At 41.0% G+C, this 16,929-nt stretch overlaps 1 protein-coding gene across 2 annotated transcripts; it reads right to left on the reverse strand.

Annotated features, from left to right (window-relative positions):
• Nucleotides 1-1,085: 1,085 nt before the first annotated feature.
• Nucleotides 1,086-14,191, reverse strand: tram1 (translocation associated membrane protein 1). Of its 2 annotated transcripts, none has more exons than XM_017696132.2 (11): nt 13,925-14,191; nt 12,640-12,703; nt 11,396-11,517; nt 10,012-10,128; nt 9,871-9,929; nt 9,063-9,147; nt 8,729-8,799; nt 8,292-8,396; nt 6,063-6,206; nt 5,387-5,532; nt 1,086-2,125 (listed from the first exon to the last, which is right to left on the reverse strand). In XM_017696132.2, exons 1-11 carry the CDS (start codon nt 14,045-14,047, stop codon nt 2,052-2,054), a joined length of 1,110 nt encoding a protein of 369 aa, XP_017551621.1. In that variant the 5' UTR covers nt 14,048-14,191; the 3' UTR covers nt 1,086-2,051. The 2 variants fall into 2 exon arrangements, with proteins under 2 accessions (XP_017551621.1, XP_017551622.1); XM_017696133.2 differs by having other exon boundaries at nt 1,989-2,125; nt 11,396-11,514.
• Nucleotides 14,192-16,929: the final 2,738 nt, after the last annotated feature.

Genomic DNA, 16,929 nt, shown 5'->3' on the forward strand with positions numbered 1-16,929 from the left:
ATTATGGGCTGCTCTTAGTTGGGCCCCAGTCGGTGATGGCCAAATATTTAGCCCACAGGGGGCCCACATAAACATGGCTGCTAGGATTTTATACACAATGAAGATATGTTAATGTACTTTCGGGCTCCTTAACAGCAGAAAAAAATAAAATAAAATAACGCATAGCATCGAGCCCTTCATAGAAAATTGCAGCCAGCAGTGCCCCCACATGGCCACAATAATTACGGCATAGAGGACCACCTATAATTACAGTTTATTCAGTATAATAATGACCAGAAACCAAATATTAGGGGCTTTCACAAATTTCTGCACAATTAAAAATGGTTAGGTTCTAAACAGTCATTGAGTGGTTTGGTGAGAAATGGTCCATTCTAGAGAAGCTTACAGAGTGAGAATTGTTCACAGTGGTGGTGACAGGAACTAGACGTGCAGTGTCCACCATGGTCACCATCAAAGCAATCACCACTACAGCTTTTGATGACATTAAAAATAGACCTGGTTATACCTCTAGCAGGGTGGACTACTGTACTGGCCTCTTAGCTGGACTTCCCAAAAAGACCATATAATAGCTACAGCTTATTCAGAATCTTCACCAGGACCAAGAAAACAGAGCCCATTACTCCAGTTCTAAAATCTTTACAGTGGCTTGACATTAGTTGCAGAAGAGATTTAAGTGCTGCTGCTAGTCTATATATCACTGAATGGATTAGGATCAGAACACATCTGATATGTTTAAAGAAAAAAAAAAAAAAAAAAAAAAAAAAAAAAAACACACACCACACACCATCTAGATCTCAATGGATACAAGATAGCTTGTGAAGCCTAGAGCCCAATTTAGCTGTTATGCTGCAGGTAACTGGAACAAACTGCCAGAAGACCTTACATGTGCTCCAAATAAAGCAATGTTTAAGTTACCGTGATGTAACCATCAACATTGCATATAAACAGTTTCCCAACAAAAATCAATCCACTCAACGACTAGCATCTTCACCACTAAACATCTGAAAACTGGATGGAATTCCCCTCTGCAACGATCTGAAATGTTATGAAGGGAATATATTTCAGTGAAGACAAAATAAAACAGGTTCAGATTTGTATTTCAATCACCGTTTATTGTTTTTCTTAGAACAAAATAAATTCTTAAGAAAATGAGCTAGCTGTACCAAATACAAGCACAATGTATTTGCCCACATGGAAGGAAAAAGGCAAAATATTTTCTCTAAAATTATAACATGAATTCCTATGTATGGACAAAAGTGTTTTGGCAGTAGACTAGCAGAGCACTGCAGTGCAAAATTATAACAGAGTAAAAATAACTTTAATGATAGATGTTTTCTAGAGGGCTACATTAGCTCTAACAATAATTACACAAATTTAGGCAATAAGACTTTCGCTGGTGCTCCAAACGTAGAACATACACAAACGAACACGCACTCGCACCTTGAAATCCTATTAGAGCACCTGAATCTTTTCCATGTTCCTATTTTATACCTGCTCAAACACAGAAATATCAACGTTTTGGTATAGTTAGGCACTTTTAGGCAGTTTTTATTTGTCTTGTATTGGCACAGCTGAACAATGGTTTGAAATGCATGTTCGGAATTGTTGGATGAAGCTTCAAGCATACAAAAGCACGCAGCGCTTGGACCCCTTTCGATCTGGGAGGAAATACAAAGCCCATTCAAAAGAAAAAAAAAAAAAAAAAAAAAAAAAAGACCACATGCCCTCTTCTTACAGCTGTAGATATTAAATGAGGTTTGTGAGATCTAGTAAACTGAGCAAAGGGCAGTACATTTTTCACTTAGGCAAGAAGGGCACAAGGTCTGTCCCAGACTTGTGGAGCCTGTGCAATGCACGTTTTCCACTTTTTCCTGCCGTGTCGCATCATAAAGGGATCACAGATTAGACCAGAGGTTGAATCAGGTTCAGCTAGAGCAGGAAAAGTCAAACCTGCAGTGCAGGGGCTCTCCTGGACCAGCACTGAGGAGCACTGTGCTGGGGAATGATCTGGAAATGGGCTGGAGAAGCAGAAATGGACAGCAGAGGGTCATTTATGTGGATTTCTCCTTCTTCACTCGTGGAGAATCGGCTCCGTTAGCACTGACAGATCCGTTCACACCATTGGCTGCAAAGACAAAGCAATTATATGAGTAAACAGTGAGCACACTAATGAGATTATAGGTAATAAGAGGTCTGACAATTACGAAAACAACAAACATCCTCCTAAATCACCGCAATTTAATTACATTCTCATCTTACTGAACTTACTTTCATTTAAAACTACTCTAATTCACATTAATGGTCCAATTCTACAAGTCGTGATTTTCGGCGATCAGAATATAAAAATATCCATCCATCATCTTCCGCTTCTCCGGGGTTCGGGTCGCGGGGGCAGCATCTTAAGCAATGAGGCCCAGACCTCCCATTCCCCAGCCACTTCTACTAGCTCTCCGGGGGGGATTCCGAGGCGCTCCCAGGCCAGCTGGGCAATTTAGTCATGCCAGCGGGTCCTAGGTCTTCCCCGGGGTGTCCTCCCTGGTGGACTTGCCTGTGACACCTCACGAGGGAGGCGTACAGGATGCATCCTAACCAGATGCCCGAACCACCTCAACTGGCTCCTCTCGACGTAAAGCAGCGGCTCTACTCCGAGTCCCTCCCGGATGACCGAACTTCTCACCCTATCTCTAAGGGAGAGTGCAGACACCCTGCGGAGGAAACTCATTTCGGCCGCCTGTATTCGCGATCTTATTCTTTCGGTCATTACCCAAAGCTCATGACCATAGGTGAGGGTGGGAACGTAGATCGACCGGTAAATCGAGAGCTTTGCCTTGAGGCTCAGCTCTTTCTTTACCACAACAGACCGGTAAAGAGCCCGCATCACTGCTGACCTAGCACCAATCCGCCTGTCAATCTCCCGCTCCCTTGTACCCTCACTCGTGAAAGATATTTTCAAGAGATACTTTAACTCCTCCACTTGAGGCAAGAGCTCATCCCCGACCCAGAGAGGGCTCTCCAAGCTTTTCCGCCTGAGAACCATAGCCTCGGATTTAGAGGTACTGATTCTCATCCCGGCCGCTTCACAGTCGGCTGCAAACCAATCCAGCGAAAGCTGAAGTTCATGGCCTAATGTCCCCAATAGGACCACATCATCTGCAAACAGCAGTGATGTGACCCTGAGGTCACCAAACTGGACACCCTCCGTCCCCTGACTGCGCCTAGAAATTCTATCCATAAAAATTACGAATAGAATCGGTGACAAAGTGCAGCCCTGACGGAGTCCAACTCTCACTGGGAACGAGTCTGACTTACTGCCGGCCAACCAAGCTCCTGCTTTGTTTGTACAGGGCCTGAATGGCTCGTAGCAAAGAGCCATGTACCCCATACTCCCGAAGCACTTCCCACAGAATACCCCTGGGGAAACAGTCGAATGCCTTCTCCAGATCCACAAAGCAAATGTGGACTGGTTGGGCAAACTCCCATGAGCCCTCTAGGATCCTGGAGAGGGTGAAGAGTTGGTCCAGTGTTCCACGACCCGGGCAGAACCCGCACTGCTCCTCCTGAATGCAAGATTCGACTATAAGCCGGACTCTCTTCTCCAGTACCCCTGCATAGACCTTACCAGGGAGGCTGAGGAGTGCGATTCCCCTGTAGTTGGAACACACCCTCCGGTCCCCTTTTTTGAAAAGAGGCACCACCACCCCAGTCTGCCAATCCAGTGGCACCATACCCGATGTCCAGACAATGTTGAAAAGTTGGCGTGTCAGCCAAGACAGCCCCACAACATCCAGAGCCTTGAGGGACTCGGGACGGATCTCATCCACCCCTGAAGCCTTGCCACCAAGGAGCTTTTTAACTACCTTAATGACTTCGGCCTCGTAATGGACAAGCCTATTCCCGTGTCTCCAGACTCTGCCTCCTCACTGGAGAACGTGTCGGTGGGATTGAGAAGGTCCTCAAAGTATTCCTTCCACCGCCCAATGACGTCTTCAGTCGAAGTCTGCAGCACACAATCTCCACTATATACAGTGTTAGTGGCACACTGCTTTCCCCTTCTGAGTCGCCTGACTGTTTGCCAGAATCTTTTCAGAGCCAACTTAGTCACTTTCCAAGGCCTCACCAAACTCCTCCCAAACCCGGGTTTTTGCCTTGGCGACGACTGAAGTCGCAGATCGCTTGGCCTGTCAATACCTGTCAGCTGCCTCTGGTGTCCCACAGGCCAACCATGCCCGGTAGGACTCCTTCAGCTTGACGGTGTCTCTCACCTGGGGTTTCCACCACCGGGTTCGAGGATTACCGCCCCGACAGGCACCACAGCTACAGTCAGCCGCTTCAACAATGGAGGAGCGGAACATGGCCCATTCTGAGTCGATGTCCCCCACCTCCCCTGATATCTGTTCAAAGTGTGGTGATGGACAAACTGTGGTTTGCACAGAAGTCCAAAAACTGAACACCACTCGGGTTCAGATCAGAGAGGCAATTCCTCCCAATCACACCCCTCCAGGAGGAGCACTTTCAAGCATCCTTCCCAAGGACTCTAAGAAGGCTGGGTACTCTGAAGTGCTGTTCGCTACATAAGCACAGACAGCAGTGAGGACCTGTTCCCCAACCCGAAGGCGTAGGGAAGCTACCCTCTCGTCCACCGGAGAAAACCCCAACATACAGGCGCTGAGTCGGGGGGCTATGAGAAAGCCCCCACCGCCTCTCACCATGGGCAACTCCTGAAAAGAATAAAGTCCAGCCCCGCTCAAGGAGATTGGACCCAGAGCCCAAGCTGTGTGTTGAGGTGAGCCCAACTATATCTAGCCGGTATCTCTCAACCTCGCGCACCAACTCAGGCTCCTTCCACTCCTTCCGTTTCTCTCTCTTTCAATCCATTTCTCTTAAACTTTCCTTTGTTCGCATTCTTCCATCATGATCTTTTTCTTTCTACCTCCACTTCTAAATTCTTTTCTCCCCATCCCTTCTTTTTTCTTCCCTCCTTTCTTCTTCTTCTTTTTTTTTTATTACAGTTTGAATTCTGTTACTAATTATTTTATATTTTCTTGCCTTCAATGCACTTCAGGACATGCAAACCTAGTTCGTATTTGAAAGACACCCACTCTGGGGTTTTGAAGTGATAAAATAAGTTAAAAAACAAACAAACAAACAAACAAACAAGACTAACAAACAAACAAGACTAACAATTATACCAGTGTATACAGTGTGGTGTGTTTATGATAAGTTTAGAGTGAGTTGTTAAGGCACTTTAAAATGTTATTAGTTTAAAAAAAAAAAAAAAAAAAAAAAAACCCCACTGAATCAGGTTTAATTCAGACTCATCCTAATTTTACACTGCATTCAGGTTTTTACTAATGTGAATGTAAACAGATTGAACTTGCTCTCTGACCTTTCCTGGACTTGCCCTTGGCAGATGATGATTTCTTCTTTATGGCCGTGGTCTGAGCGTGCTCTCTCCACCGCCGCAGCTGGAAGTTGATGAATTTCCACATCATAAAGGCCTGAGAGGTGCAAATAGCAGCCAGTACCGTCACCCTGAACAACAAACATCACAGCATACAGAACAGGACATAAAGCAAAGCAAAAACAACCATCACTTCTCTGTCCTCTCTAACTTCAGCCTCTAAACTAATGATCATTACGTTTAAAATAAGCCTCAGCAATGCAGAGATACGATTTTGCAGGTAAAATTTAAACTGTTTGTAATTCCAAATTTGTCAGATTTAAAGAGCCTTACCCTACATTTTTCTTGCATTTAATTTCTCATAGGCTTCACTTAAAGTTTGCATGGTTTTATGCTTCAGAAACAGTAAGAACTTAATTTTATACCATCATTTTCAATTCTTTATATACCTTAGTATATAGTATACATTTTTACTTGGATTTTAAGACTGATATGTAAGTGAGCTCTGCTCTGATTGTCTATGCCTCAATCAAAAAGCATGGATGTAGGAAAAATGTCATGAATGTCAATGTAACATCATAAAAGCAGATTCAAAACCGGCTAATGAACTTAAAATCTAATTTGTGTGCAGCTCTTTCTTGAAAGGTTCATGCTATGCTACCTGATGAAGAGCACGTTAAAGTTTCCCTCGCTGAGGCTGAGTCCTTGCTGTTCAGCTCCAGCCAGGCCAAAGCCCACAGTCAGCACTGACAGAGAGAGAGTCAGCAAACGAGCCAGCACGAAGAGCACAGCCCACACACCAAACCTGCAAAAACACATGGAAAAAAAAAAAAAATAAAAAATGGACATTGTTCATTTTCAGAAGCTTGTAAATAAATATGCCACGTTTGTCAGTTTGCAGTAATATACATTATTATTATTATTATTATTATTATTATTATTATTATAATATAAGGAATCATTGCTAAAAGCCCTAACAACTTTTCAGATTTGTTTTATTTTTTATGTTTATTTATATACATTATATAATACACACACACAAAATAATACACTCACTGGCCACTTTATTAGGTACAAAATACTATTACTAGATTCCTTGCTAGTAATAAGGCTAGTAAAAACCCCTTTTGCCTTCAGTGCAGCCTTAATTCTTCATGGCATATTTTCAACAAGGTGTGGGAAACATTCCTCAGAGATGTTGGTTGGTTATTTGAGTTACTGTTGTCTTTCTATCATCTGGAACCAGTCTCCTCTGACCTCTCACATCAACATGGCATTTTCATCCACACAACTGACCGCTCACTGGATATTTTCTCTTTTTCGGACCGTTCTCTGTAAACCCTAGAGATGGCTGTGTGTGAAAATCCCAGTAGATCAGCAGTTTCTGAAATACTCAGACCAGCCTGTCTGGTACCAACCACCATGCCATGTTCAAAGTCACTTAAATCACCTTTCTTCCTGATTCTGATGCTCGGGCTGCACTTCAGCAAGTTGTCTTGACCACCTCTACATGCCTAAATGCACCAGTTGTGGCCATGTGATCGTCTGTTTAGCTATTTGTGTTAACAAGCAACTGAACAAGTGAACCTAATAAAGTGGCCGGTGAGTGTATATTGTTCACACAGTGTTACTGTTACTACCCTGCAGCTTAAGCCTTAGCATTCGACCACGTTCCTGTTAATATTGTATTATGGTATTTTTTGCAGTATGTAAATATTTAGAATGCTCTTTTTTGGTGTCTGGTTTGTGAACATGATAATCAGTGTGACAGGTCAGGGCGTACGCAAAAATAATTCACATACCATTCCTGTCTCCAAAAAACCTGCACGTACACTGTCTGGCAAAAGTTTGGGGACACGTAGCTTTTTAGAATCTTAATTATAATAATTAAGCATGACCATTCATTTATATTTATTTATATGTATATAAAATCTTTAATAATTAGACTGGTGTTGATCATAAACTTTAGCTGACAATAATTGTTAAATATCTAATAGCAATTAATGATTTAATTTCCTTTTTTTTTTCAACTAATTATGTAGAAGTAAAGTTTATTAGAAATCCTGCTTTCTGGCTCTTTACTTTGCAGGTAAGAAGAGACGAAACACTGCACTGTTTTGTACATAAGTGTATAGAGTTACACAGTCAACCAAAGCTTATGTTAAGCTCCAGACTGTGAAAATGAACACCTGCTCTGCAAGCACACATGCTAAAATTACAATTTACTATATTACCTAGCAAACAAACAAAAAACAAACCATTTGTCACAAATGTCTTAAAGCACATTTAGAACTAGAAGAATTAGAAAAAAGTGATTTCATTTATTTGGCTCAAGTCAACTAATGAAAACGCATCCATCTCACATTATACTTGTATGGAATGGTGGGAATAGTACACAAACATTCTAAGCAGACCAAACTAAAGAAGTTTAATAGGTTCACACCAAACAAAGCAGATGTAAAATTGCCCAGAGAACCTCTCTCATATCCGGCTGGGCAACTGTCTGCATTGCACCCGCAAGTGCATCAAACTGATTACGTTTAATTCGCCTTCATTAATTTCTGAAATGCTTTAAACATCTCCATCTATTAATATTTATATATATTTTTTCATGTTAAGACTTAAACTGCAGGTAACAGCTCATTAGGAACTGCTGCCTTGAGTACAGGCCTCAGGACCACTTGAGGGTGCATCCCACTTGTGATCTGCAGCCCAGACGTTGAGAAAGCCTGTCTATCGCATGTTTGGGCAACGTTATTTTTTTAAGAGTAGGTGGTTCTCAGGCACATCAAGGCTGGCTTATGAGAATTACGTATATTGAACTGCAATTAGTTTACTGTGTTAAGCTATTCAAAGCAGCCGATGTGGATACTGTAGTTCAGTAACTCACCCCGCCTGTCTCTCCTCATTGCTGAAGTAAATGATCCTTGACAGGTGGAAGAGAAGTTCCACAAAGTAATGCAGCACCAGCAGCACCAGACCCAGACGATTCAGACTGAAAAGACAGTCAACATGTAAACAGGCTTCCGACAGTGACAGAAGACACTGGTGCTTAAAGCTGCAATGATGTGAAACTTTTAAATGACGCTTATTTAACAAAACTCATTTCAACAAAGCAAGAAAAACATGGGTTTTCATGATCTGGGCCCTTTAAAATCTCTTACACAGAACTGTACATAAGGATAAACCATTTCATGCTTCTATGTAACTTTGAAAAAGTGTAAATTTATTAAGGAAAGAACAACTAGTCCTCTCCAGTTATATTTTGTCTCATAATAAAAGAATACATATTTATGGTGCCAAAACCAAGAAATCAGTTTTGCGTACTTGAGGATGTAAGCCCCTGCAATGTGGACGAGGTACAAACTGATATAAACCAGCTGACGGGGAATGTCCTCCTGGAAAACAAAACAAAAAAAAAAAATACAATTTGCACATTCTGCATTGAAGTATCTGCTTAAATATAACACACAAAGCTCTACAGCCACTTACAATGTCTACAAGTGAGGCTAAAAATATTTAACTTTATATCATCACTGTGCAGTACTTCCTTAAACTACAACCTCAGTAAACACTGAAGTCTCTGACAAAGACAGGAAGTGATGTCGTTTTACATTCAAAACAAGGCCTTCTGGAAGTGCCATGCTGAGTTCACACTCACTTTCTTGATCTTCTGGAAGTAGAGTTCAGGAAGAGCATGGAGCCAGTAGCCGAGCTGACAGATGTAGTAAAACTTCATTTGGAACCTGCATGGTCCAGTCAGAAAATCGGCAACAGGTCAGACATCAACTTTAAAGCAGTACTTTGACAAAATAGCAAATATACACCAAATAGAGTCAATCAGCCAAGATATGCGTGTCTAAAGTTCCCTTATTGAGATTTTGCACTGGAATCAAAATTGGGAAGAAAAAAAATAAAAAATAAATAAATCAAATAAAATATATGTATTTATGTAATTTAAAACCTTCAAATCCAGTATTTTAATTGCATTATGTACGTTTTCTCCTCCAAAAGTCAACTAGTGCCAACTGGTGTACAAAAGCTTCTATTACTTGTTAAAGCCACCGCATAGTGGCCTCAGTAGTAAGGTGGTCCCATTATATATATATGCATTTGCCCATGTCCACCTTCTCAGCCTATAGGAGTTTAGCCCAGTCCATCCATGTTGAAGCTATAAGTTTCTGTATTACACAGCAGAGCTCACATATATTCATCTTAGAGGCAGAGTAACAAAAACAGTCTATTTAACTTTTAATATAAATAGGTTTTAAGATGTTTTTGTTGGTTTATGTACCAAAACTATTTACTTTTTGGGGGGATGGGGTGGTTCAAGAAGAATGTAGGATTTGGGCCCCTTAAAACTAAATCTACACAATGGAAAAATGCATTTATTTAACTTGAATAATCTGATAAATTAATGAGGTAAGCAGGAAATAAAGCCATCGGTCACTACAGAGAGAGATACTTACAGCATCAGCGTGTGAGGGTAGCCTTCCCACAAACTGACCGGGTTGGACAGGATATTTTCCTGCAGTCAAACAGAGTAAAATTAATGACAGCAACATGAACCACTATAATAAAACCGATCCGTTTGGTGAGGAATGTCTTACGGAGAACAGAATGCTGGCACCCCACGCGCACGAGAACAGGTAGAAGGCACTCAGCTGGCCAGACTCATTAAATTTGCTGTGTTTGGTCTTGGAGAAGTGCATCTTCCTGTTGATTTTCTGCATGAAAAAGAAATAAACACTTCAGTAAGGACGTAATTTACCACTATTTGAGCTGTATTCAAGCTTCAGTGGACCTGGAGCAGCACCACTGAGCAACATAGACAGATAAAGCCACATCAACTTTTCAGCTATGATTTGGCAGAATGCTCAACCAAGAGTGAGCAAGACACAGAAAAACAAAACATTACAATTTTTAAATGCCCTTTTCACTCAACTCTTGCGAGCAACACTCTTAAAAGCACCAAAAATGGGTTCTTTGCCATAGAAGGACCACTAAAAACCTTTCAAAAGATGGTTCTCTAGACAGTTTTTTAATGAGAGATGCGAGTATGAAGAAATATGTACATAATGTTAAAGATAACTCATATTGGTACAGATCATTTACATTTAAACCTTTAAAAGCCACTTTTACACTCAAGTCTTTTTCAAACATGGTTCTTAAGGGAACCAAAAGTGGTTCTGCTGTGGAATCGTTCAAAGAGCAAATTATAGCCTTTTCTTTTTTAGTGAAGTGGAACAGACAGAAAAGCAGCAAAACAGCAGTGCTACTTCAAATAAATTAAAAATAATAATAAGGAACAAACTATACACAATTATCAAAAGATAAATGAATAAAACAAGATGATGCCATCGTGGGCTGACATTCAATGAGCTACAGTGTTAATATGCACTTACTCTACACTGGCTGGTTGTTTACAGGCTCTCTATAATTAGCTCAAAATAGGGGTCGGGCAACGTGGCAAACATATCTCAACACAATTTCATGATACACAATACAGACCACAATATTTACATCTTTCTGAGAAGTTTTAAAAGACAAAAAAAGCCTCTTAGGTGCCAAATTAGAAAAAGGAAGAAAGAAAGAAAAAGCATAGAACAACAAATTTTTCCCCAAATTCAGCATTTCAGTCACTGTGCTGCACTAAATCCAATTAAACAGGACTAATTAAGCTCTTAATAATGTAACGTGTTTAAGTACTAACCATGTCTATGATGCACTCAAATACAATTTTCTGTGAAGTGTTACATCACAATAATAATGAAGCATCGTCCTGTCAGGCACCGCATCCACACCAACGTGATGCTCTTAAAAGGCTACTGGCAGAATGTCCTATGACATTTTAGGGACAACAGCGTCAAGACAGGATTGATTTTATAGGACACATTAGGATATATTAGCATGTTGGCCCCAATGTCTCATGTTCTCAGCTACATTTAATTCTAAAATACAGTAAAAATACTGAAAAAAAATCAAAACACTTACATCAAGAACGTACTCCTGGATTATGGCGTGCATGATTATGGCCACCAGCATGTAGAAGAAGATGGTGGCCATGTCCTTCAGACCATGGTGGAAATAATTTACAGCCGTTTCCTCTGAGCCTTCTGACAATCAGATAAACATCAGTGATGATGCACCAGCTCAACTCGCACAAAATAAGCTGTAATATTCTAACAGAAAAAACCCGCAAAGACACAATGAAAGTCCCCTGGCTGTGCAAAGGGTGTATACATGTACTATAAGTGGTTCTGATTGTTATAAAAAAATAAAATAAAATAATAATAATAAAAAAATAAAATAATCAGTGATGGCAGTCATGGGCTGGAGGTTAGGGAACTGGCCCTGTGACCGGAAGGTTGTCGGTTCAAACCCCAGTGCCAACCATGACTGAGGTGTCCTTGAGCAAGACACCCAACCCCCAATTACTCACTGGGCGCAGTGGATAGGGCTGCTCACTGCCCCCTAGTGTGTGTGTATTCACTAGTGCGTATATGGTGTATCACTTCACGGATGGGTTAAATGCGGAGGTGGAATTTCCCTGTTTGTGGGATTATAAAAAGTATCACTTAACATAATAATAATAATAAATAATAATAATAATAATAATAATAATAATAATAATAATATTATTATTATTATTAACAACAACTTTCCATACATGTAGCAGCTCAGTGCTTCACCATTAAACAGTATGTTAACAAAATAAAAGCAAAAATACACTCAAGATAAAAACAGTAATATTAAAATCACATAAGAACATAAGTAAAGAAAAAACTGGCAAACATAAGTTTCAGTAAAAGCTAAACTAAAAAGATGTTTAACAGATGCTTCTTCAGTGTACAAATGTTATTGCCCAACTGTGAAAGGAAAAGTTATGAATAATGGTTCCCCTAATAAGACAAACAATTTCTTAATGACCTTGAAATGATTTCAGCAACTTAGTTCTATACAGGCTTATCATGCTGACCAAAATGACCTCGGCTGGCTTTAGTTTTGCAAGACAGCTACATTCATTTTAACCAGGATTTCGGAGGGGAAGAGAAAAAATGCAAAATCACATATTTTTCCAATGCACTATTGTGGTCATAATAGGGCACTCATGAATCTTAAAAGGGAAAAAAAAATCTAGTTTTTTTTTATATGACAGACTTTCCTTCTTTACTTTTAGCGCCGGAGCTACAATCATAACAATGATAAACACTGGAAGTCAACAGGCTCTCACTTACCACTTGCTGTTACTGTGACATTGTATTGGACAGTTATAAACAAAACTGCAATCTTTGACGTGATCTGTAAAAACAAAACAGGAGCACAGATTTGCAAAATTTGCTAGTCAAAATAATCCAAGACCACATTTTTTACCAAAATAAAAAAAGCCACCGCTCACCTCCCCAACTTTAATTACTTGTTCCTACACGTTTTTGCTAAAACACTTTAAATGTATTTATAGGTATAGACAGTGCTATAGAAATAAACTGAATGAATTATTACTACTAGACAGCATTTACATTAATACTATAACCCTAATAAAAGTAAAACATTTGATTTACTGATTTTATTGAGTATTTAGATTAAGCTTTAAAGGGTAATAAGGATTATAATTCTTTTTATATTATTAATAATGAATTATTACGCGACGACGTCCGTCACGTCAGCGTTCAAAAACTACAAGTCCCATGATGCACTCGGTCTGCTTCGGCTGGCGCTGCTTTTCGGAAAGAAAGCGGCTAAACTTGATTGTGGAAAAAAACCGACGGCTAGAGGAGACAAAGCCACTAAAATGAACCACATTTCAGTAAATACATTGTTTGAAATACTCGGCATATGATTAAACCGCTCTTCCGAGTGCCTGTGTACGTGAGAGTGTGTGTGTTCTGGGCTCTGAGCGCCCACTGACTGCCACGTAACACTAAAGCTGCACATACAGACTCAGCAGAATTGACCCTATAATAACCCAAATATTAGTAATTGGTCTCATTATTTGACCAAAATGAGGCGTCAAACCAGACTTGAACATCAATAAAATGCATCTAATTAGCCGTTTTATTTGGAAGTTATCTGCTCGCTTGTAGCAACGCAGCTTTCAACGCTACCACAGAAACGGGAAGCAGGGCAATTCGGTTATATTTCAGAGGTAAAAACAAGTCAATACGTAGAATGAATATAAAACAGCAACTAAAACAATGCTCAGCCATAAAAAACGAAGCTGAAGCTTGTTTCCTTTTCGAATTTTCCGTTCCACCTTAAATGGCGCAGCAGCAGTTAGCTACGTTCAGGCTCCTGAAACGGTAGAATGTAACTGCTGTACCATTTAAGGTGGAACGGAAACTTCCAACAAGAAGCCAGTTTCAGCTTCGTCCATAAAGAAGGAAATAATAAGCGGACGAATGAGTGAGAATGAATACTAAACTCTTCTACTTGAGCCCAAAAGAACTACAGAGACAAGCTCAGTCACCCTTTCGTAAACCTCTATGGTTGTGAAATGGTGCAAGATAAAGACTAAAATCCCACCTCAAACATGAGCCCCAGCAGGAACAGCATGGCCACACAGGAGACTATGTCTGCGTGGTTCTGGATGATGAACTCGTGGCTCAGAACCGGAGGGTTTTTGTTACTTTTCTTTCTGATCCCCATCCTGCTGGATTTCTGCTGGAAAAAGTCAAACTTCTGGAGTCGGAGCTGATGAAGCGAAAGCGCGCTGGCTGCTCTCTGCTCAACTCACACTGCTTTCTCCGCCTTTAGCTCCATTCACTGGAGAACTGTGACGGTACATCAACGCTGTGGCGCACCCTGCTGGACTGGAGGCTCTTGGTGGCTCTTTAAAGGGCCTAGATTGTGGGAAAACTGACTTTCCCCTGCTATTTTTTAATAAAATAGTATGATGGAGTATGTAAACTTTGTTAAAGTTTCAAAACGTACAACAGTCCATAAAACAAAACTAAGCTGCAGTTTTTAATTCATTATTTTGTGATGTCATGTAACAAAATTACATTTACTTATGCACTATATGGGCAGTATGGTGGTGTGGTGAGTAGCGCTGTCGCCTCACAGCGAGAAGAGCCTGGGTTCAGTTCCCTGGCCGGGCGACCAGGGTCCTTTCTGTGTGGAGTTTGCATGTTCTCTCCGTGTCTGCTTGGGGGTTCTCTGGTTTCCTCCCACAGTCCAAAGACATGCAGTCAGGCCGATTGGACATGCTAAATTGCCCCTAGGTGTGTCTGTCTGCCCGTCTGCCCTGAGATGGACTGGTGGCTGGGTGTATCCTGCCTTCTGCCCGATGACTGCTGGGATAGGCTCCAGCACCCTCCCCGGCGACCCTGAGGGAAAAGCGGCGTGTGTGTGTGTGTGTGTGTGTATATACTATATTGTCAAAAGTATTCACTCGTCTGCCTTCACACGCATATGAACTTGAGTAACATCCTATTCTTAATCCATAGGGTATAATCTGATGTTGGCCCACCCTTTGCAGCTATAACAGCTTCTGGTACGCAATGGTACGCAGTCATGTTGGAGGCTTGGATGCAGCTGCTCGGCCATGAAAACTCATTCCATGAAGCTCTCTACGCTGTTCTTGAGGTAATATGAAGGCCACATGAAGTTTGGAGGTCGGTAGTGATTGATTCCACAGAAAGTCGCCGATCTCTGCTTACTATGTGCCTCAGTATCTGCTGATCCCGCGCTGTCATTTTACATGGCCAACCACTTCGTGGCTGAGTTGCTGTCGTTCCCAATCGCTTCCACTTTGTTATAATATCACCAACAGCTGACTGTGGAATATTTAGTAGTGAGGAAATTTCACAACTGGCACAGGTGGCATACCATGCTGGAATGCTGAGAGTGACCCATTCTTTCATAAATGTCTGTATAAGCAGTCTGTAGGCCTAGGAGCTTGGTTTTATAAAACGGTGGCCATGGAAGTGATTGGAACACATGAATTCATTGATTTGGATGGGTGAGCGAATACTTTGGGAAATATAGTGTTATATAGTTATATAGTAATATAGTTTAGCCTACCCTGTTAGCACTGAGGCTATAAGGAGTGTTCAGTTCAGACTGCTTTTTGAAGAGGCACGAAACTGGTCAGCCAACCAAAAATAGCCAAATAGCCAAAAATAGCCAAATAGCCAAAAATTGCATATTTTAGCCTTAAAGGCACAGTTATGTAGTTTTTGTGTATATGCAGTCATACGTGAGTTTGGCCACCTCTTGTGGATTAGTGAGCTAATAATAAGGCATTAATGTATTACTAAAAGCATTTAATTGAGGTTCCATACATGGAATATAAAGATACAGCACTGGATGTTTCTAAGGCACGATTTGGAACAGTTTGTCAGGAATGCAGAGATGTACGATATTCCTGAGATTTAAAACTAGTAATAAAATGTTATAGTCAAACAGATAGCCGGAGGAGTGAAGCTAAAACTGCTCTAATATGATCTTGTTTTGTAGTGTGAGTTAATAGTCAGTTGTAGTTTGTTTGTTGTGCTTGTAGGAAGTATTGCAAGCAATGCTTTACAACAACTGAGGCAAGAAAACACAAAAGCATAGATTATTTTCTTGGCATCTTTTAACCAGAGGTAGGGTTTCGCCCATTCTATACTATAGGTCCAAAGCTTTGCAGATAACCCTTCTTATTAATGAATTCATCTGTGTTAAGTGCATCCACTGCTGACGCAGTGGTTCAGATAAACACACAGCTTGTATAATCAACATAGAAAAGCCTTGTTCTGGAGCAGCCCATGTGAGCCTAAGGTCACCATGCCCAATGCCATGCATTGGTTAGAGCCCTCCAGCCTTGGGCTGTGGAGCTGTGTTCTGTGGAGTGATGGAGCTCCATCCAATAGCTTAGGGATGAGTTGTGATTCATAACTAATCTTTTAACATCAGTACCTGACCTCATTTATACTCTTATCTCTTATGTCTGAATGCAATCAAATCCTCACAGTAAAGTTCTAACACCTGGTGTAAAGCCTTCCCAGAAGAGTAGAGGCTGTGACAAACTTCATTTTAATTCTCTTGATTTTTGAAGAAATATTTTCACAAACTTTTCAAAACTTGATTTTTGAAGAAATATTTTCATGAACCCCCCCCCCCCCCACACACACACACACACACAAACAAACAAACACTTTCTAAGCTACTTATCCTCCTGGGTCACACAGGTGCTGGAGCGAGCGCTCACTGGTCGACAAGTAGGGAACATCTTGGACAGGTCACCAGTCCATCATAGGGCAGACACGCAGACACAAGTATTCACATACTCACACTTACACTGCATGACTGACTGCATGTCTGTGAACTGTAAGAGGAAACCAGAGCACCCAGGGCATTACTTGGGGAGAACATGCAAGCTCCGCTCAGACAGGACACGGGTCAGGGGTGCTACTGCAAGGCAACACTGCTACCGGCAACTGACTCCATGCTTTTGATAATCAAACCCAGACATCAATAATAAGTTAACACATCCTCTACAGACAACACTTCTGAACTGTTAAATGCATAATTACTGTTTATTTGCT

Source organism: Pygocentrus nattereri, chromosome 24, assembly GCF_015220715.1.
Source record: "Pygocentrus nattereri isolate fPygNat1 chromosome 24, fPygNat1.pri, whole genome shotgun sequence".
Classification (NCBI taxonomy): domain Eukaryota; kingdom Metazoa; phylum Chordata; class Actinopteri; order Characiformes; family Serrasalmidae; genus Pygocentrus; species Pygocentrus nattereri.